The 21457-nt window shown below is 41.9% G+C and overlaps 1 protein-coding gene and 1 long non-coding RNA gene across 2 annotated transcripts in view; one reads left to right on the top strand and one right to left on the bottom strand.

Moving 5' to 3' along the window:
* On the bottom strand, nucleotides 1-8703 carry eef1e1 (eukaryotic translation elongation factor 1 epsilon 1). Its single transcript, XM_035142536.2, has 4 exons — nucleotides 8555-8703; nucleotides 7238-7435; nucleotides 3946-4041; nucleotides 1-1770 (listed from the first exon to the last, which is right to left on the bottom strand). Exons 1-4 carry the CDS (start codon nucleotides 8636-8638, stop codon nucleotides 1627-1629), a joined length of 522 nt encoding a protein of 173 aa, XP_034998427.1. The 5' UTR covers nucleotides 8639-8703; the 3' UTR covers nucleotides 1-1626.
* The window catches only part of LOC118098568, a 20187-nt gene continuing 6970 nt past the window's right edge, over nucleotides 8241-21457 (top strand). Inside the window, exons 1-2 of the long non-coding RNA XR_004694180.1 lie at nucleotides 8241-8384; nucleotides 13624-13714. This is a non-coding gene — a long non-coding RNA (uncharacterized LOC118098568). The remainder of the gene's footprint in view (nucleotides 8385-13623; nucleotides 13715-21457) is intronic.

Consider the following 21457-nt stretch of genomic DNA (forward strand, 5'->3'; position numbering starts at 1 on the left):
TCAGGGAGATGCAGATGCCTTTTGATTTATTGGTGCAGGAGGAGCTTCATACATCAGATCATGAATCACTGCGGACACAGATTTGTTGAGCGTCTTCACGTGGAGGAAATGAAAAACATGGCTGAAGTGGGAGCATTTGAAAAGAGGTAGACGGTAACGAAACACAGGAGCATTGATGCAAAGAGAAAATGGTTTGATATGGCTGCAAGAGCATTTGGCAATTGGTCATAAATAACTTATTCCTCTAATCACGACTCATTATCCTAACACGACCTCCGTGATGTCAATTGACAGGTTCTCCCTCCACAGCCACGACTTGGCCTGTTAACGATTCGAATAGCAAATATCCAGTCGGCAACAGTAAGGCTTTCGGAGGCTCAGGTCATTGTTCACATGTCACAAAAAGATCCCTGTGCCTCTGGGTGCTCTTTTTTTCTCTCTCTCTCTGCGGCCTCCCTCCCTCCCTCCCTCTCTCTCTCCTCTCTCCAGTATCCCCGTGGGAGCGCAAAGGGTTGAAATGACACACAGTGGCTGACTGTCGCCCAGGGGCCCGCGTTCTGGCCTTGGCTGGCTGGATCTGTGTGGCAGCTGGTAAGCCCGCTGCCCTCTCTCTGGCCTGCAGCATCAACAGTGGTGGTAGTGGGACTGATTGGAGCCTCACTCTGATCTCTGACTCCGCGGCTGACGCTCTCAACTGCTCACTGCTGCCCACACAACTGGTGAGAAAGTGGAACGGGGAGCGGGATGTAATCAGGAACACACACACACACACACACACACACTCACATAAAAACTAAAGTGTCCAGTGAAGTGGCTGGGAGTCGGATGTGACAGACACAGTCCTGTTAGGGGATGAAAGCTGAGACACTCGGTTCTTTGGGGCAGAAAATTGTAGACGCTGCAGGTACTGTGGTTGTTGCGCGGTACTGAACCAGCAGCCACATTTATTTGAACAAATTGCTGAGAGGAAATGCATTGATCTGGTATGAAATAAGACGTATTCCCTTAAAACACAATATACAAAACCAGTCAAGTAACATCCCATTGATTCTCCTTATCACATGCTCACAACGTTCCCTATTTAGCCACATTATATAAATAGAAACACCTTTTTAACAAGCTCGCATCATTTATTCTTCCCTTCACCATGACCTGCACAGCCTTGCAACAAATACACAACAGTAGGTTTCCCTATGTTTCACCAAAATTGTCCCACAATACTGAATACGGTTTAAGACATAAAATTTCTTATAAATAATGTTAGTGTGATTAAAGCGAAATAAAAAGGCCTTGTTGTTTCCACTGACTAACTCTTCAAACGTTATTAAAAACACGAACATTTTTATAGAATATGAATTGAACTCTATTTTTATTAGGAAGAATTCCCTTCATAGAGTTTTTGTACCTCAAACACTGAACTGTTGATTCAGTTTTAGATCTTTCCTGATTAAACATGTTTTGAAAGAACAGAAGAACTAGAAAAGAAACATAAAGGCAGGAATCGCAATCCAAAGAAAAAAGATGAGATGTGATAAACTCTGGGATATTTTAACATAATTCGTGAAGATCTGGTCCAGGAGACAGAAGAGTTGTGATGAGTCGTACTGAACGGGGTCTGATCGGGTCTCAGTGGTGCCTGCCGGTGTAAATTCTGTTTCTGAGCACGACTACTGGACGGAGGTGGCGCCGGACGCCGGGGTAGTGCTGCATGTGGTCGAACCACCGCGTCAGGTTCACGTACTGCTCCTTCTCCTGGATGGCCAAGTCCACCTAAGAGATAGGAGACTGATTAGCCACTGAACATGAACCTTAGTGAGGATGCAGTGTTTAAATGTTGCCTTTGTGGATGATGTAGTTAATTCATGGATGTAAACAGAACTAGGGCTGAGAAAGAAGCAGAAAGAATTGGAGCAAATGAACTATGCTGCCCTCTACTTCCTACATTAGGTGATTTTAAATCCAGGCTAGGCAGATTCTGGACTTCCCCCCTGACAACATCTTAAATCCGACCAAACATTTAGATTAACATCAGTCTGCCTTAAAACTGAGTTTTCACATCCTGCTTCTGTCCCAGTGTAACATAAAGTACAGATACTGCACATCTGTCCAGGCTCAATTCACATCTGGATCAATGACTTTGACATTCTCTCTCTCTCTCTGTGGATTTATTTCTTATTATAATATAACAAGCTTTTTTTTTTTCTTTAAACATTTTCAAGAGCATTATTTTCTACTTGAAATGAATCAGTTTTAGGGAATAATCCAGTTTACATTTACTTATTTAGACGGGTAAAAAAAGTTTACTTGTTCATAGTGGCAAGAGTGTGTGATGTTCTTGACAAGTAACGACAAATGTTTCGTTAATAACTGCTCTAGATTGCTCTTTACCTTATATATATATGTATATATATATATATATTTTCTTTTAATGTATATATGTGGATCATAAATTTTAATCTGGTAAATATTAGTAATAATAAAATATGTTGTGTGAATGCGATTGTTGAAATCAACACATTTGACTTGAACCAATCTGTTCTATACAAACTAGAATCTATAAGCTGAATTGCAATCGATCAAATTCAAACAGTATCCGACCCCAACAGCATCAAGACGTCCTTGGAAATTGCATTAAACGTGTGTTTATTCACGATGTAATTATCAGTAACATGTAAACTCCAGACACAGACAACAGTCCAGCCTGAAACCATCCTCCCATCAGTCAGGTTTAATGTTTGTGTCGTGTTGTTTTCCATGAATTGAACATCGGGAGTGGCTGCGGTTGAGGGCTGGGCTCGCTGACCCCTTGTCCCCGAGGTTAAAAGCACACTGATCGCTAACCAAAGTGACGCTCCTCTGCCTGGTGGCGGGGGGGCGATCTTCCATCTCCGCCACAACCTCTGACATCTCTCAACATGTGATGTCTCCCTCCCTCCATCTCATTCTGTCGCTCCCATTTCTGAACTCACTTCTTTTCTTCTTTTAATCCTGGAAGGCATAACAAACTTACTTGTCCCTGGTATCAGGCTAAAGACATCACTTTGTGCCACATCACTTTATTTCTTTGAAGAGAAGTGAGAACGTGATTATAATACGTGTGTTTATTTCCAACTTGCTCTCCATGCCCTTTGGCCATGTGACTGGTCCAATTGTGTGTTACGCACTGTGACAAATTGCTTATTAAAGTTGTGGTTTGACTGAAGTGAGCACAGATAGGAGGGAATGGATGTATGAAGGGTTGACTTCTCGGTAAATGGTGGTGTGAAAGCAACAGAGACACAACTAATCAATTCGATTTATCCCCGAATATAAAACCCTGCAGCTCTTTGGGAAATTTCTGCAGGTTTTTATATTGTTCATTACATTTGTCCTTCATTAGTATTTGCAAAAATATTTAATCTACCCTGGTGATAAGGATTAATGAGTAACACCATCTGAATCTGAAAAATCTAACCAGTCCAGACCCCTGACCAGCTCTAGATTTATTTTCACTGAGTTGTATCAGTTGGAGGATGTTTTTTAATCCAATATGTTTATTGATTTTTTCCTTTCAACAGAAACTGTTGTAAACCTGTATGTAAAAAAAGTGCATCAAATAGACCAATGGCAATAACCACTTATGGAAAATTAACAGCAATTAAGAGGAAGCAAGAATTGAAATAAAATAGAAATGAAAAGGGAAAAAAGAGAAGAAAATGAACGTGCATAGAAAAAACAAACAAAAAGGAATAAAACCAAAAAGGTGGTACAGAGGCCAAAACGAGAAACTTTTTACAGTGGCCTGACTCAATTGAAAAGGACATGTTTTAAATACACCACAGTGCCACAGACCCATCTGGATACTCAGATGTATCAGTGACAGATCGCAGATTAACTGATAATAACAACTCAGAAATCTGAATCGTACACATGAGAATGAAATCAGTGAGAGAAAAGGTTACTTACTATGAGTGGTTGGATTCCATAGTACATGAGAATATCAGCTAAGGTGAACTGGTTTTCAGCCAGGTAAGCTTTGTCCTGCAGGTAGAGGTTCAGCTCCTGGAGAAGAGATAAACACAAGGTACAGGCAGATTAGCTTGGATTAGAATAAGGTCAATAGTTAGAATACTGCTAAACTTTTCTGAATTTCCTTCAAGGAAATATACATACTTCATCCGCCTGCACATGTAATGAGAGTTCTACGTCCTCATGTTTTCACTTCAAACTCAAATATGACTGTTTATCATTTGTGATGGGAAGTTAGAGATGTCAGCACAGTAAGAAAAAGTAACTGTTCTTGGTGAGAGCTATAAAGTCCTACCACACTGAAGGGTGAAAATGACCAGGAAATTCATAACAAACAAGTAAATGTTTTGATGATCTTTCTAACGCACGACAGGCATGAAACTGGGAGAACACAAATATTTAAGGATGAGAAAGAGGTGCCAGAATGTAGAGAACAGACGAAGACGTCAACTAGGAAAGACAATGAGATTTGGGGCTGTTGCCGATGAGGACCCACGCCGAGGGTTATGGACATTTTCCTGTTGTTGTAAACACCTGTAATCCAGACAATCTTCTGCTGTGTTCTTAAAGTCAAACTCTAAAAAAGTCTGGGTCTGTGTTCATGTCTAAAAATAGCTTCAGTTTTGTGGTTTCAGCCATTTTAAGACAGGACTCAGTGTGTATATATATAGATAACAACCTGACACTTCGTTGCCCCTGAATTGCTCTGTATATTGTGAGGCACCAAAAAGCAAGTTGACTCACAAACATGAGTCGAGTCCGGGTTTTCTCAACTGATGCATCGACTAATCGACTTTTAGCGGACTGCCCTAGATCCAAGCTTGCATGTGTCTGTGTGCTGTGCTATGTGAAAAGGAATGAAATGTAACCTGAGGGGCTGTAGCTTCTCTCCCCATGACTGGCAACTTGGTGCAGATGCGTACAAGAAAGCCTCTTTGTTTACTCAGCGACAACTCTCGCTTACACATCCAGTGAAGCTGTCCTAAACTTGGACAGCTTGATGCGTGTGTGTGTGTTTCGGTCGGATGTCTGTGTGTTCAGAGTCGTGTGTGGAAGTGCTGGTCCCAGGGGACGGGACCATCTTTAGCACTTGTACATTGTGCGAAGGAAACACTCCACGCACACAGAACATCTCGGGGGCAAATCGGGTTATTGTGCGGCAAGAGTGGGTGATGCCAAACAAGGCATGAAGACTGCAGACTTCCTCCCCATCCACAATCAGATCCTTGCTTTTCTTAGCCTACAGCCATGGAGCTGAAGCCTAGTCAAGCATCAGAGGAGAGGTCGCTCCGCTGCCACCCCCACCCAGCGCAAGGAGATCCAAACCTGGGTTCTCCTCCACCTGCCCCCGCCTCACATCTGCACTCTTATCATTGGACATTCACATTAAATAATGTTGGCAAAGTTTGCGGCAGAGTTACTCTCAGAAATGTATGAAATATTAAAAAAGTACAAGAACTCTTCTGGGAATTTTGCCCTGCACAGAAATCTCACTCACAATGAACACTACTGCAACTTATATTACAACTGCAGTACATTGCATGTTTTGTGCCCAATTCTTTCTCATGTACTGATTGATAGTTGTCTGCTATTATGACACTCCTGAGACATTACACAAGTTTACTTTTTATTTTATTGCTTTGAACTCTGATCTGGAAATTATGGTTTCTATCTTTCATAGTGGGGCTTTATATTAAAAATTCGAACATTCATTCAAACGTGGGGAAAGGTTTGCATTCGGTCTCTGAAGACCCGTTTGAATTTGAAATATTGGGTCTCAAAGTGCCTCAGACCATCTAAAGTAGTGTGTCTCCTGATCCAGCAGAGGGCGCTTCCTTTGAGCTTGACCAATAAGTAAAGCAAGTCAGGAATGTTACATTGTCTTTGCTCCAAAAATGGACGATGCTAGCAAGCAAAGTCGTCCAGACACACAATCATGACACCAGAGCATCCGAGAAGTGGCTTGTGGAAATATTTTGGGTTCTACACTGTAGATGGTTTAGTAACGACACGAGGCGAAGCCGTTTATCATCCTTGTATCATGCAACTCCCTTTTAACAAATCTGTGGGCTCAGCTGTTAGCAGCAGCAGAGGAGGCACCACAGACGAGTGGAGCGGCGTCAACTTTGTCTGACTTAATATGCGCAGGGGGATGGTTTGAAAATATTTGAACAAATTGTGTGTCATGACAAATTCATTTGAACTTGTTCAATGGAAAACTGACTGCCATGTTTCATAGTGATGGTGCATATATTTCTTTCAAAAGAGACAAGACACAGCAATTAGATTCCAAAATTCATGAAGGTTGGGATGCCTTAAAAGGAATTTAATATGTTTCACAAATTGGCATCAACCCAAGAACATTCATTGTCCCATACAGCAGGAAGACACCCTATAGTCTTTACCAGCCTAATTGGTTTAAGGCGGAATGACTTCCTCCAACATTCAGCTGACTTTGGGTTCAAGGCCAGAGAGGCTGGGGCTTGCTTACAAGTCGCAGTACGTGAGTGACAAGATGTTTACTCTTGAAACACGTCTAAACTTGAAAAACTGTGAATTTCTTATTCTCATCCTGGGGTGAGAAAGTTTAAGGACTCATGCAGCTGACAGTTTCTGTCTCTGGATAATTTAATGGGAGATGACTGGTGTGCTTGAAAGAAGGATGGAGCTAAAGCAGCAGGACAGGACGGGGCGCCGACGGGCACCAGAGCTGAGCTGCTCAGGGCGACTTCCTTCTGTAAGTGGCACCATTAAAATATTTAAGAGGCCTGTCCAGATAACATGCTGCTGCACAGCATGGCTCCTCACCCATGCCACAACAGTGTGTTATGCTGACACACAAATACACACACGCACTTCATGCTGACAGAACTGTGCCAAGAGGCGCCTAGCATCCAACAGACCAATGGCTGATGATCCATTTCATGCTGACTGGCGTCAGGCATATTAAAACATTTTTCTCTGTCTTGTGGGGCCATGTCACTGAAAGGCAACATATCAGTGTGTACTCCTGTCGCTGGTGCCTTAACAAGACCAACAGATACACATACACACACACATGGTGGTTTGGCTGGTGGACAGAGAAACGGGGAATGTGTGAGAAAGTGAAATGCTGAGAAGTTCAATTCGGAGCAAGCATTGAATTAACTACTTTAATATCTGAGACAATCATACGTAAAGATAAATTCAAGTCCACAGAAGCAACACGACAAAAAGATTTCCTTCATACCTTCAGGATGGTCTTGGCATCCTCCTTCGTGCAGTTGACCAGCCTGGTGACTCTGTACTCCAGCCACTGCTGCACTACGGCCCTGCTCTCTGCAGAGTCGCCGAGCAGCTCTGAGCGATTGGCCTCTTTCACCAGGTGACAGGCGATTGTCACCAGCCCCACGAGCGGAGGACCATTGTTATTCTGTAACACAGGGACCTGGAGGGAGAGGTGAGACGGAGAGAGAGAGGGCAGAGAGAAAGGGGATGAAAAAAGTGAGTTTGATTCTATTTCATTGAAGTTCAAACACAAGTAGACATTTACATAAACATATCTGACATCAGATATTGTAAATAAGTGAAGTTTATTTGTAAAGTACTTTTCAGAGACAAGAGTCACAAAGTTCTTAAGAAGGCCAACGATGTTAAAAACAGTTAAACCATACACAGACAACACACACAATAAAAATAACAATACAGAGTCCAGTAAATTGCATAGACAGACCCAGTACATGAATCACCTGAATGCCTGTTTAATTTCTCATCCTATCCACCATGTGCCTTATGACAGCATACAATGTCGTACTGTGTACTATGCTTTGAGTACTTATTATGTTGCGTACTTATATGTTCTGTCTACTTATATGTTGCCACCGTGGATCAGGGAGAAAAAGCATTTCAACCTGGGTATGTTTTCCACAGAATCAGCCAATCTGAAAGACGTAGGCAGGACATTGAACAACTTTTGTGCTCGACGCCACCACAAGTCTTTAAATAATCTTAAACATCCTGAAAAACCAGCTTTCTCGGTTGGTAACTTTAAACATTAATTAATAAAACTGGCTCATAAGCAGAGTGATTATTATCAATTCACTCCAATGGATCGAATTAAATGCGATCGCCTGTGTTAACATCCAGGTGAGATCGCCCATTATTGGGATGCAGGAATAATTGTGTCCAATATTTTCCCATTAAGATCAGTCAATCAATACGACAGACAGCTGGCTCCACCCCTCACTCCTGTGTTGGAGCATGCGCAGAACACAGAGCTACTTCCATTGTGCTAACTAAAGATACTTCGGCTTCCATTGGGTCCAGCTTCCTGTATTTAGTCTGAACGTCTCCTCAGCTGATGAATGAAACCCCCGGGTACAAAGTGTGAACACGAGGTAGCTATGACAACACAACTGCCTCTGTTTTCAACACACACATGGCTAGCCTGTTAGCATTCCCAAGCTAGCCACCGTGTCATGTTACAGCAGCTCCCAAAGCTTCCTGTTAAATACAACAACGTTCAAAAGCTAACAGCGGAAGCTACAACAACGAGCCGCCATGTCACCTTTTTGTCCCCCTGAGTGCTGTACTTGTTCGGCTTCTTCAGCCCTAAATATTTCTCCAGCGACGACAGCTCCCGTAGCGCCATGTTTAGCCTGACAGAGGTGGAGGAAGACCCAGCCCTACTCTGCCTCTGATTGGCTCATCGTGAGACTGTCCCCTAACTCTAACCAATCGTTTGTTTGTGTGTGTGAGTGTGTGTGTGAGTGTGCGTGTGTGTGCGTGTGTGTGTGTGTGTGAGACTGACTGACTGACTGATGACTTAACCAATGAAAACATAGAACGTAAGTCATCACATTGCATCAGTGTAGAAGCTAAAATAAAATATTATAAAATAACATGAAATATAGGTTGACAACTAATAGATTAAACATTTTGAAATGATATATTGTACTATTACTTTTCACACTTTATTTGATTGCCTTTCCACAAGGAGTCTTAGTTCATTTTCAAAAAAATTGTAGATATAAAAGAAACACCGTCTGTAGTTTAATTTTCTCTTTTATTGATGGTAAATCTAATGATAATGATAAATAATAAATACAGATCAAAATTAATTTGTGGTGTCATTATCTGTGAGACTGATTTGACAGTATGTTTACCCACATAACTAAATGCCTAATTTATTAGGATCCACATACACAAGCCTGCATTGCACCGCAGTGTCTGAAATTGTGTGTGTTGTGTCTGTTTGGATTTATTCTGTGCATGCACAATTTCCCCATAACGACATGTCACCTGTCAGTCAAAACTGAGCTTGTTAACTACTATATGTGTGTGTGTTGGTATGTACTCGTTTGTGTATGTGTGACACCAGAGAGAACGACACCACAAACTTTCTTTTGCTTACACTTCCAATTTTGAGAGACAAATCCTTTACTTGAGTGAAAGAGGCAGAACCATAATATAAGTTATTAAAACTATAAATCATGCATTCAAAATGTGACTTTATTAAAAGCACACAAAAGTAGAAAGTCTACGTACATTCCCACCAAAGACTGTATACAAAGATGGAGGGCATGTCTCCCATTATCCAGAAATGAAGACCAAATATTCCAAATACAAACCCTGCCATCTTGTGCATTTGGAGCTGGAGTCTGTTTAGTAGTGATCGGGGGATGGAGCCGCGATACACACACTCCACCAATTGGGAGTCAGTCTCAGCTGTCAATCATAACATTTTACCCTGTTTTTATTGCATCAAATAACAAATTGAAACCAAATTTAGCGGAAAAATCAAAACTTGAACAAACCTCAGTGTGACCAAAACTAAATTTAATGACAAATCATCTCTGAGAAAAATGTATTTACTATGTGTACTTTGACTTTTTTGTTTGGTCCATGCCCTATCCACTAACATGGAGGGGGGTGGTTTTATGACCTGTACTGTAGCCAACCACCAGGGGGTGATCAAGATGCTTTGTCTTCACTTTTCAGGAGCAGTCATGTCGTCCATCTTTATATACAGTGTATGGTATTCCCTCAGGTGAAATAATAAATATGAATTATTTTATATATTGTGGTCAGTTTTGTATTAGTTTTTACTACGTACTGTGCAGGTGCAACAATATTATATCATGTGAATCAATCAATATATTTATATATCGATCATTAAATGAACAGTATGAAGTGAAAACAAATTGAAAATCTGCTTAGTTGGAAGAAATCATTTTCATCCTTAAGGGTTAAAGAAAAAACGGACCCTCGGCCAAAGACTACAAACCTTCACTGTTCTCACTCAGCTTGCAATCATGAGAAAGCCACAGAAAAGTATTTTACCAAGTCGTCACTGAAATGCTCTTCTGCCCTATGGTGTTCCAGATTATACCCAAAGCTTTTACAGTGCTGTCATACTGTGATATGTACTTTAACAAATATAGTGGCATGCTTTATATTGTAAGAATATATATATAAAGCATGCTACTATTTTGCCAACCTAGTTCCTGTTTGGGTGACATGGCATAACAGCCTGATTACTGGTGCATTGACTTGTGAATACTTAACATCTTTATTTACATTTTTGATCAATTTAACTGTTTTACCAAGTGTTTGTTTATGTTTTCAAAAATCTCGATCAGCTAAATAACTGTAAAATGAATGGACAAGAGTAAAAAACACAATATTTGCCCCTGAAATGTCTCTGCAATAGAAGAGCAAAGTAGCATGAAATGAAAACACTCAAGCAAAGTAAACATATGTCAGCATTGGAGCTGATCACGGCGCTGGGGTTGATTAAATCAACAGTATGAAGTGAAAACAAATTGAAAATCTGCTTAGTTGGAATAAATCATTTTCATCCTTAAGGGTAGAAGAAAATACTGACCCTCGGCCAAAGACTACAGACCTTCACTGTTCTCACTCAGCTTGCAATCATGAGAAAGCCACAGAAAAGTGTTTTACCAAGTCGTCACCGAAATGCTCCACGGCCCCATGGTGTTCCAGATTATACCCAAAGCCTTTCCAGTGCTGTCATACTCAGAGCCACACTGGGACATGCACTTTAACAAAGCATCACATTTCACACAACAAGTCATATGTGAATATCAAGCCCCACAGAATAGGACATTATAATATCTGAAATTCAATATTGAATATCTAAGGCCTCTGGATTCTCATAGGGGCAGCACTTCTGCTTCATGTGAACTGCTTCCATTGACGCTCATTCCCTTGCACATCCACATCATCCCTTTCGACGCATGCACTTAATATAATAGAACAGATGATATTTTTAAACCCACTTTGTTGAGAGAAATCTGTCCCAGAAAACAAATTAATTATAAGAATGAGTGCACAGACTATCACAAATGATTAGATGCCACGAAACAAGGTAAAGCTAATTCTCTGCTTTTTTTTTTCATCTAACCTTCAATTTTTTTTTTTTTTGCTTTTTGTTTATAGGCTCCAGCACGTCATACACTTTTACCCCAGTCGGCCCTCCATAAATGCACGCTCGCAGCGATAAAGTGTGTCTCCTTTAACTAAATGCCTCCAAGCTGCCACATCCTGTCTGTACTCAGGCGGGCTGAAGACAACGATCCCCAGTGCCCAGGACTAACTGTAGCCTGTGGGAGTTTTCTCATGCCGATTGTGATACACAATCTGGGGTCACATTAGTAAGGAAATCTACAGTGGGGGTCACCGATAGTGCCGTGGGGCTTCCCAAGGCAGGCACAGCCATAAACACAGCCTCAGTCCTGGTACATATATCCTCCTCTGCCTAGTCTGTAGCTTACAATATGCTGTTACACTGATTTGTCTAGCTGGGCTGCAGGGTCACAGCCCCGCCTGTCTTCTCCGCTACCTTTCATGACCTGTGAGAGCTGACGGAGGGCTGTATTCTAACCACACAGATGCTCGCAGAGGGAGATGGGGAAGGATCGGTTGTGAGCAGTCGACATGAACGCTGTCAGCACAGATTGGTGAAATTGCATATTGGTGCTAGGTCGGATCCCCAGCGTAGGGTGAGCGTGGAGAGGAGGGGTGGGGGGTGGGCAGGCGGCTGGGTGACAGTTTGGGAGGACGCTGGGAGTTGTGAGATGACGACAGACAGATGTACTGTAGACGTGTGCTGTCTGTACCTTTGGCTCCCGTCAGGGTTTCATTTTTGATTAGATCTCATCCAAAGAGGTGGGATTTCGAAGAAACGTACAGGGAAAGAAACACCACATTGTCAAATAGAAAAAAATTGGTATAATGCAGTGTTGTTATTGAAAGACAGTGAAAGAATAGATTTAGTTAAAGTTGAAAAAATGGCCATAAAACATTACATTTTGTGGAGATTCACACAATTCTTCTTGATTGTAAAATGACCAAAGTGAAAAAAGTCAACCAAATCGTCAAAATAGCAATTTCTAGGAAATGAATTTACATGTTTTTGTTTTATTTATTTTCTAGTTTAAATTATGCCAGAAAATAATCTCTACAGTATCCAACATTTTGCTCAACAAAATGTCAAAAACTGAAAAAGAAACCACTAAAATAACAGCAAAAATTCCACAAATCTCAAGGGGGTGTCTATAAGTTTCTTATATTACTACCAAAATATATCAATTTATTATAACATATAAACTAAAGAAAAAACAGCAAATCTGCAAATTAAATTATGAAGAAAAAATGTGATTCATTTTCTATTGATCAACTAATCGATCTAGTTTTACTGCTTCTGTTTTTAAATCTTGGGGTGAAAAAAAGACTCAGACACATTCATTTCCAAGCCAGAGCCACGACACAGTGAGTCACTTGCAGCGAGTATAGTGTATGAGTAGTGTCAGTCCTGCACAGTGTGTCTTTTGGCTCTGCAGATGCTGGCTCTCGCAGTAGTGGGGAGTCAGAGGATGCCAGAAATGTCGGACCTCCAGGTGGGGCCTTTGGGCCTCCACGACGACAATGGTGATGGGATTATAGGAACCACCCTGCCGCTCCGCGCAGAAACAGGCAGCCGAGGGCTAAGAACTACACTCCACAACACACAAACACACACATGCAAATTAGTGTATGTTCAAATTTCTTTACAGGCAGGGGGGGGTGGTGGCAGGGTTGGATGAGCCAGTGACAGGGGTGGAGGGATGACACTGACATCGTGGTACTTCATGTCTTTCCCTTAACATTTATACACGTGATTAGCATTGGAAGGCACGCTCGTGTGTGTATGTGTGTGTGTGCTTGTTGGGAAAGAGAGGGTGGTTGGGTCTGATCAGGAGAGGCCCCGGAGACAAACGAATGAGTAATAAAGGCAGTTTTCTCCATTTCCTCCTCCTCTGCTTACATGCCAAGCCACAAGGCTGTGGGACATGCTGGGGGACACGGTACCAGCTCACAACAAACCCTGTCCCTGCCTCCCATCCAGCAGCAGTCACTTAGGACTATTAATTACCGCTCTGAATTTCCTCCTCCTTACCCGTAGTCATCCGTGTCCCCCTCAGACAAACAACCTCGGTGGGAGGATCTTGATTATTATAGCTTCTGAAAAGTCAGATTGTCTTTTTATTGAAGTTGCCCACTGGCCTTGCAGGTTTCTCTCCATCTCCCTCCGTCTCACTTTTCTTTTTTCTACATCTCTCCTCCGTGATTCAGGCAAAATCTTGGAGGAAGCCGTCGTGCTGTGGCCGGGAGGTTGATGAGGGAGACTCCCATGTTGTTGGAGGTTTGAACTCAAGCTGCTCATGTGAGGTTAAAAGCATGCACAAACACACACACGCACACACACACACACACACAAACATGCAAAACTCTGGCTGTGGGCTGCACACAGATCTGCTGTTTTGTCGCTCACCAGCAGGGTGCACTGTGGGTCTTTGAAAAATCCCATTCTCTGCACAGTTGTGCAGGGATGCCTGGTGAAACATGAACTTTTTAACTGAGATAAAAAAGTGATTATAAAAAAGAGATGGAATCATAGGGAACATTTAGGAGAAGTGAATGTGTATCTTGAAAAATTATTTAACTAATATGTTTTATAAGTTTTTTAAGAAAGGAATCAAGCACTTTCTTTTACCAACTTATACAAATATTATAATTTAATATAGAAAATTATTTTATGTAAAAGTTTGAAGACTTAAAGTTGGTAAGAGAATATGCATGTTCTGCACATAGAGTAGTTTAGTATAATTTCCAACAATATCGGAATCAGATGTGGTGTTCAGCACCTTGCACTGGCCTGTTTTGTGAATATACTTTGTTCTGGAACACATTAAAGATTTTTTCCTTGTCGTTTTCAAAACTCCGACCTTTTTGATTGCAGAAATGCTCCAAGAATCGCAGGCACACGAGAACACGTCTGGGAAAACTCTAGCCAGCTCCTAATCCTCCCTGCTCATCCGTCTTCATGTCTTTAACCCATTAGTTTGATTCACTACCGCTGGAGTGGGAAAGTGAAAGCTCAGGCCGCCACTTGTCTCCCCTACGACTGTGTCCACTATATCCCTTTCATGTGGCACTTTATGGCCTGCTGGAGAGGGGTAGAAGGGGCAAGTGTGTGTGTGTGCGTGTGTGTGCGTGTGTGTGTGTGTGTGTGTGTGTGTGTGTGTGTGTGTGTGTGTGTGTGTGTGTGTGTGTGTGTGTGTGTGTGAAAGAAGACGGACAGTAACGTGAAGGGGGGGGGGCAGAGAGATAGATATAGGGAGATTCAGAGGGTTATTTGTCCCTCTTCCCCACTCTGAGAGCCAGGAATCATGGTCTGCATGACAGGTCGGCAGCCCCCATCGGGGGTGATCTATATGAGACCCTCTTTATTGGCAATTTCAACCAAGGGACAGATGAGACTGCAGCCAGCCAGCCGGACAGCCGGGCTATGATGAAAGCGCCCGGGACTCACCTGTGACTCTCGCACTGAAGGCTAGAGAAATAATACATCAGAGGTTATATGTGGAGATATGTGCGCTGTGGTGTGGATGTTTGAGCCGTGTGTGTGTGTGTGTGTGTGTGTGTGTGTGTGTGTGTGTGGTAGAAATAATGTATGGCTGCTGTCGTGCCCAGAGGTCTCTGTTTAGTATGGAGAGAACCACTGAGCTGTGTTGCAGGCAGATTTTGAATGAGATGCTTTGGTTACTTTACATATTGTTGGAATGTAGGGTAAATAATTCAACTCAGAGCAACAGTCGAGAATCTGTCCACGACTTATTGCTTTCGGCTTCTTTGGAGTAACAAGGCTGTTGAACATACGTACTCCATAACAAAGCACTCGCTGCACTGCATGTGAACCATAGAAAACTGCTTCTGTGCCATATGAGTTGAGTATTGTTCTGCCTGGGCGCTGGGAAAACATTAAAAAGCATGCTCAAACCTTGATGTAATGCTGATTGTAATAAAACATTAAAGCCACCATAAGTACTAAAACATCGCTCTCAGATTCCGATTGAAATGCAACAGAACTCTATTCTCCCACAGACTTTTCTTAACATCCTGCACTGGGTTACACTGATATCACATTCAGCCCTTCTCTCCCAAGTACGCGAAACACATTTCCCATTTTTCAAAGTGTTGAATCGCACGAGGCAAATCACTGGGAACTAGCATGACAACATTCAAGCTCTGAGCAGACAATATATCCCGGGGCCATTCCTCCATCCAACGCTCCGCTGAATGAAAGACAGAAGCCTGCAAAGTGATGAACACCATGAAATAGCCCTGTAATGAACAACTGCTCTCATATGAGAAGGCCCGTTCAGTTAGGACCAGCCATTAGACCCACGTCTCTCTGTTCACTCCAAATTGATTAGTACAGTCTGCGAAGCATTGATCAGCGGTTTGCTTTCAAGTGTCGGGATGGTGGAGGGGTTTGGAAAATAGAGATTTTTAAGAGCAGCGAGCAGGTTGAGAAGGAAGCAAGCTAAAGGCTCCATTTTGGTTCCTGTCACACCAAGAGCGTGACACTACGACTGCAGCTGTTTGATTCTGGGAGGAGCTGAAATGAGGAATGTGGTGTAAATGCTCAGTTCCCTTCCTGCTTGTGTCTTTGCAAATCATTTTAAGATCGTGTTACCTCAACTCAAATATTCTCTTTGGATAGACACCAGCCCTTGTGATGAGCTGAAATACAATAAAATAAAAGTAAATAAATAAACACACCACACCAGCATAGACGAATGGATGGAGTGATGGATACTTGGCAATATTTTACCACCTTAATACTTGACTTCATGACCCTCTGAGATCTCCAATGTTCATAAGAGGCCTAACAAAGATACAGAAAGTGATGTCACTGTTTAGGATAATCTACTTCACATGTTCCTTTCCCAAGATGAACAGAAGGAATACATAAAGTAGGTTATGTTCATGCATATCCCATATAGCACATAAAACTTGCAGGATTTCCATATTTGGTGAAATATTATGAGTGCTTGCATTTCAAATGTACAAACACAGTTTTGTGGCAATTAGATGTGTTACCACTTTATACTTTTTGGATTCTAGTAAGGTCAAACGAAAATAAAAAAATATGACAAAAGTAAAAATAAAATAGTTAGCTGTATTTTTTTATTTGGCAGTGAGGTTTGCTTGACACAAAACAATGGAGGAAATGAGGCCAATTTAAATTTAAATTTATTAAAAAATTACATGTATTTACATCCTCACTCACTGGATTCATGTACTGAGTTCTCCAGCTGGTTAAATGTAATCTTGAGGCCAAACGATACAAGTAAAGATATAAAAGTCAGTCTATAATGATGGTGAGCTATCTATATATCCTGTATGTATACATACTGTATATGTATACATAAAAACTGTATACATACAGTATGTATATACACAGTGTCTGTCACTCTGTCTGTGTTTGTCATGCTGTCCCAGCCCCAGTGTACACTCAGCCTCTAATTAACTTAATAAAGTGTAACAATTCTGACATTTGGGGCCTAATTTGCTCCACAGTAGCAGGCCGGTGACCGGCGTTGCAGATAAGGCACAGTGACAGGATCAGAGAAAAGTCTGTTTATCTGGGGAATTAAAGGGTAAAAAGAGGCCTGGCTTGGTGATAGGTGCTCTCCTGTATGGTGTGTGTGTGTGTGTGTGTGTGTGTGTGCGTGCGTGTGTGTGTGAAGAGAGAACTTTTGTGCTTGTATGTGTGTGTACTTGTGTTTCTGCATTTGTGCATGAGTGTGTCTGTGTTCTCCTGTGTGTGCGACAGTGAGCGACAGGCCCGGTTATTACTTGAATGGCTTTTGATTGGCTGATAGAGAACGCTCGCTTGTTTACGCCGATCTACATCGTCCAACTAAAGCGGTGAACTTGTAACCTCTGCTTGCTGGTGGTGCATCACATGTGCGATGTTCTGTCTTTGCAAATCTCCCTCTTAATAAAACTATCAGATTTACCAGTAGACACACACGCGCACACACACACACACACACACACAGCAGTACCCTGTTTGCAGATACAGCCAAAGACAATCTTCCCATCTACCTGGGGGGTACCTGCCAGTGTTGGCGCTGGCGGCTATACACATCCTCCATCAAAACATCACCGACAGAGAAGTCAAGTCTCCCTCTCTCTCCTTCCCTCCCACCACCTCCGACCCGTAAACCATTTATCTTGAGATAACTTTGTCAGATTGTCAACCAAACTCTCCGGTGGGAGCCGGGCCCAAAGCCTATTACGGGGGAATCATTGCAGGCCGAGGCTGGTCACTGCTAAATGGATACTCCCTGTGAGCTTCCCCCTGCCTCGGCTGCGTTATTGGGGCTGCTATTCCCACATCCGCTCAAGTCAGCCGCAGTTAGGCAGCCGGTAATCGAGTCGCTGAAACTGCGTTGGTTTATTGATTACATAAGGAGAGGCTGGTTATCAGGGAACAGATGTAATGCTTGTAGAAATGTGAATATAACTGCGTTCGGTGTTGTTGACCGGTGTCACTCATTCCTGTCCTCCACCCTGCCTTCCATGTGGGAATGAAAAGTGTGTAATGAATAACCTACAACACTTATGTAGTCACCGTGTTGGTAGCAGCAGTAGTAAGGGTTTTGTGTGTGTGTGTGTGTGTGTGTGTGTGTTGTGTGTGCGCACGTTTGCTTTAACCCCAATGCTTTGTGACATGTCGCCCTGGCCACTCCGTGCTATTCTCGGCCAGGAGACCTTGTTCCTGAATAATTTGCCACCTCTAATCTGGAGCGGTCTTGATTTATTCTGGGATGTCTTTGAAGCGCCAACACGCTGAGGGCTTTACAGACATGGCTACCAAACTAAAAAAGACTAACAACAGCGATAAAAGCGAGCTGAAAAGAGGGAGAAACACGTCAAGAGGGGAACCAGGGGAATCTGTTCTCCTTAGCATGCTGCTGCTCTATTTTCAGAGATTTTGTTAACTGATAACACTCCAAGGCTCTTCACACACTGATGCCAGTTATTTGTTATATAATAGCAAAGAGTGAATGTTGCCATATCATTGACTTTGCATTAAGGTTGAAGTTAGTATGACTTATTGATTCTGCATCACGACTTTAAGATTCCAAAGTTCTCTTGGCTGACTCCACTTGAACGTTTTGCACACAGCAGCGAATTCAAATTCAAACGCGCTGGTGTTGCTGGTATGGACAGTTGTATTAATGAACTTCACCGAACATGAATAAAAATGGATCAAAATGCTTTCAATGACTGAGATCTTTTACATTAGAAATATTTTATGCCATATTCCTCGTTGAGAAACGATAAAGTGAAGAGAATAAGAGATAACTAACTAACTAAAAGTTTATTCTGGTGCCTACAATGATACCACGTTTAGTAATTATTTAAAATCGAATCGGATGAATGACGATATGATTAAGACTAATTCATCGTCTGTAGTATTAAAAGGCAAAGGGAAGCTGTAGTTCCCCAAACATTAACCCTCACTACTAATTTCAAGTTCTCATTTATTTATGATTATGATATATGGTTAATAGCACTGTCCCCTCAAAGCCTGAAGGCTCCCGGTTCGAATCCAGGTTTGGCTGAGATGTTTCCATGTGCAGTTTGCATGCTCTTCCTGTGTCTGCTGGGCTGCTATGGCTTCACAGTCTGAAAACATGCAGATTGGGGATTGGGTTAATTGGAGGCTATAAACTGGCCCTACCACCGGTCCAGGGTGAACCCCGCCGCTCGCCAAATGTCAGCTGGGACTGCTTCCCCCCCTCCCTGCGACCCTCAAATGATAATGGATGGATAGCTATATGATAACATTACTTATACTAACAGTGTCAATTCCTTTAGATAGAGTGGAAACTGGATGTTAACCTACTGTCGTCCACCCTTGGGTAGTAGAGTTAGGAAGGAAAAACTGATCGAGAAGTCAAGATGTATTCTCCAATGGTTTCAAATGAGGGTCAGGACGTTAACACCGGCTGCTCCACTCAAGGGGATAAAGGTGCTTGTATCATCTGATGCCGTGAGGTTTTTGCACTGAATATTAAAATTTGTATTGCTTGAGTACAGCAAGGACAACATATTCTGTTTCCCTTTTAGTCAAAGTGGGGTCAGGGACTGAAGAAATATATAAATATACAGTGGGGCTCTAAAAGTCTGAGACCACTCTCTCATTCACTTGAATCTGCAAAGCACAGAATCTGATCAAAATGCTGTTAAAAGTCTATTTTAAGTCAAACCTAACCTCAGCTCACAAGAACCCTGTGAAAGATAATCAGGAGTACGTCTACTTCATTGCTACATCTTTTAATTACCTTGTTTTTCAGAAAGCTAGGGATTTCTCTCAGAGGACACAATGAGGGTGAAGTCTCAAGCGACACTTGTGGCTTATATATAATATAGATACACTCTAGCTTGATAGATAAATGTGGGTGTAGGGAGAGTGAAAGAGAGACGCCCTCTGATGTCATCTCCCCTCTCGCCCTCTGTGTGACACCCCACTTTAGTGGTGTAATGACCTGGCACTAACAACTTTCATTTGACTCTATCAGGGTCAGTGTCAGCCACTGTATTGTGAACCACTGGCTGCAAATGGACACACAGACAGACGTAGCTTACACAGATAATGGATTAATAATACATGTTTTATTGTTTACTTAGACAGAGGATTTTACTGTAACTTAAATCGAAACATGCAATAGCGATGTTTATGAACACGAATAAATTGCTTAACTCTCCATGAACATATCCAATTTTACATTTGTCGTCATTGTTGAATTCGTTGTTTCACTTTAGTGGATTAAAATTATATTTTAAAGTACAATTTGAATGTGTACAGTACATACTTGTAACATGTTGCAGCATATTAGGTTGTCCCCTCCCGGTGGTTTTTAAGAACTGAGAATAGTGTAAAGCCAACTGAATTCTATAAAGATTCATTGAAAAGTATTTTGCAGAGGAAACTTAGCGCCTAGTTTGTTATCTGAATGCCAGGTTTGTTAAGAAAAAAAAAAAACTTTAAGACGAGTCTAACTGTCCAATTAAAAGGGTAGTTTTCCAATGGATGGATACTGGTGGGCACCTTCTGCAGTCCAACCTGACTCCCTCGTTAAAAAAAACGATGATAAACAAACACTTTGTGAAATAAAGTGACCTACTCTGGAAAGACAATCTTCCTACATGTCTGTTAGTGTCGATCCTGGCATGGTGTGTGTGTAGATGTGATAAGCTGTTAGGGTACAGAGTGCAGTCCCAGGTGCGCCCTAACTTGTTTTGAGACCAAGCCCCTGAAGGCCACGATGGGGATCTGTTGTTTGGGCTGGGGGGCTGAGCACTGAGATTTATTCTGAGGTGGAATCGCCACGCTCATTACTCCCAATAGGATCTCGTGGTGTTTACCGAGCACATACCTGAGGCAGGACATGCCAAACTGTTTGCTCAACCAGTTCCAAACACTAATCTGTTTGTCTTTTTCTTGGGAGAAAACTCTTTTTCAGACAATGCAGAAATATTTTTTTACATCTTACAGTGCAATGTTAACAAGTTTCAAAAATACTTTTTCATCATCACCTATATCATATAACCCTCACCTAACTTGATAACTAACTGTATGTATTACTGTCTAAATACCATTAAAGGAATTGTTAGATACTTATTCTCCATCTTGTTAAAGATGGGTGACGAATCAAAATAAGTAAGTAATAAACAAGTAAGTAAGTAAGTAAGTAAAAACCAACATAACGTGAAGATTGGTCAGAACAGCTTCAGAGCACCTTGATTCTAAAAGTCTCTGGATCTCTGCTGGAGAGATGGATGGATCATAATTCCTCGTAAAGAGATTCTGTGTTGTTGCGTTTGGAGAGTACTCTCCGACAGTGATCAGCTCTAGTGTGGTATTTTAAGAAATACTGACACTTTGGAACAATTTTACTTTTGCGGTGTGAGCAGTTACGCAGCAGCATCAAGGCACTCCCTCACAAATTCTCTTTATTAAATAGTTTTAGCTTCTCAGCCACAATACTGGCCTACATAGCATTGTCTCTGTCAGAATGTGGTCTTTTAAAAGCAGCTTGTT

Source organism: Hippoglossus stenolepis, chromosome 19, assembly GCF_022539355.2.
Source record: "Hippoglossus stenolepis isolate QCI-W04-F060 chromosome 19, HSTE1.2, whole genome shotgun sequence".
NCBI lineage: Eukaryota > Metazoa > Chordata > Actinopteri > Pleuronectiformes > Pleuronectidae > Hippoglossus > Hippoglossus stenolepis.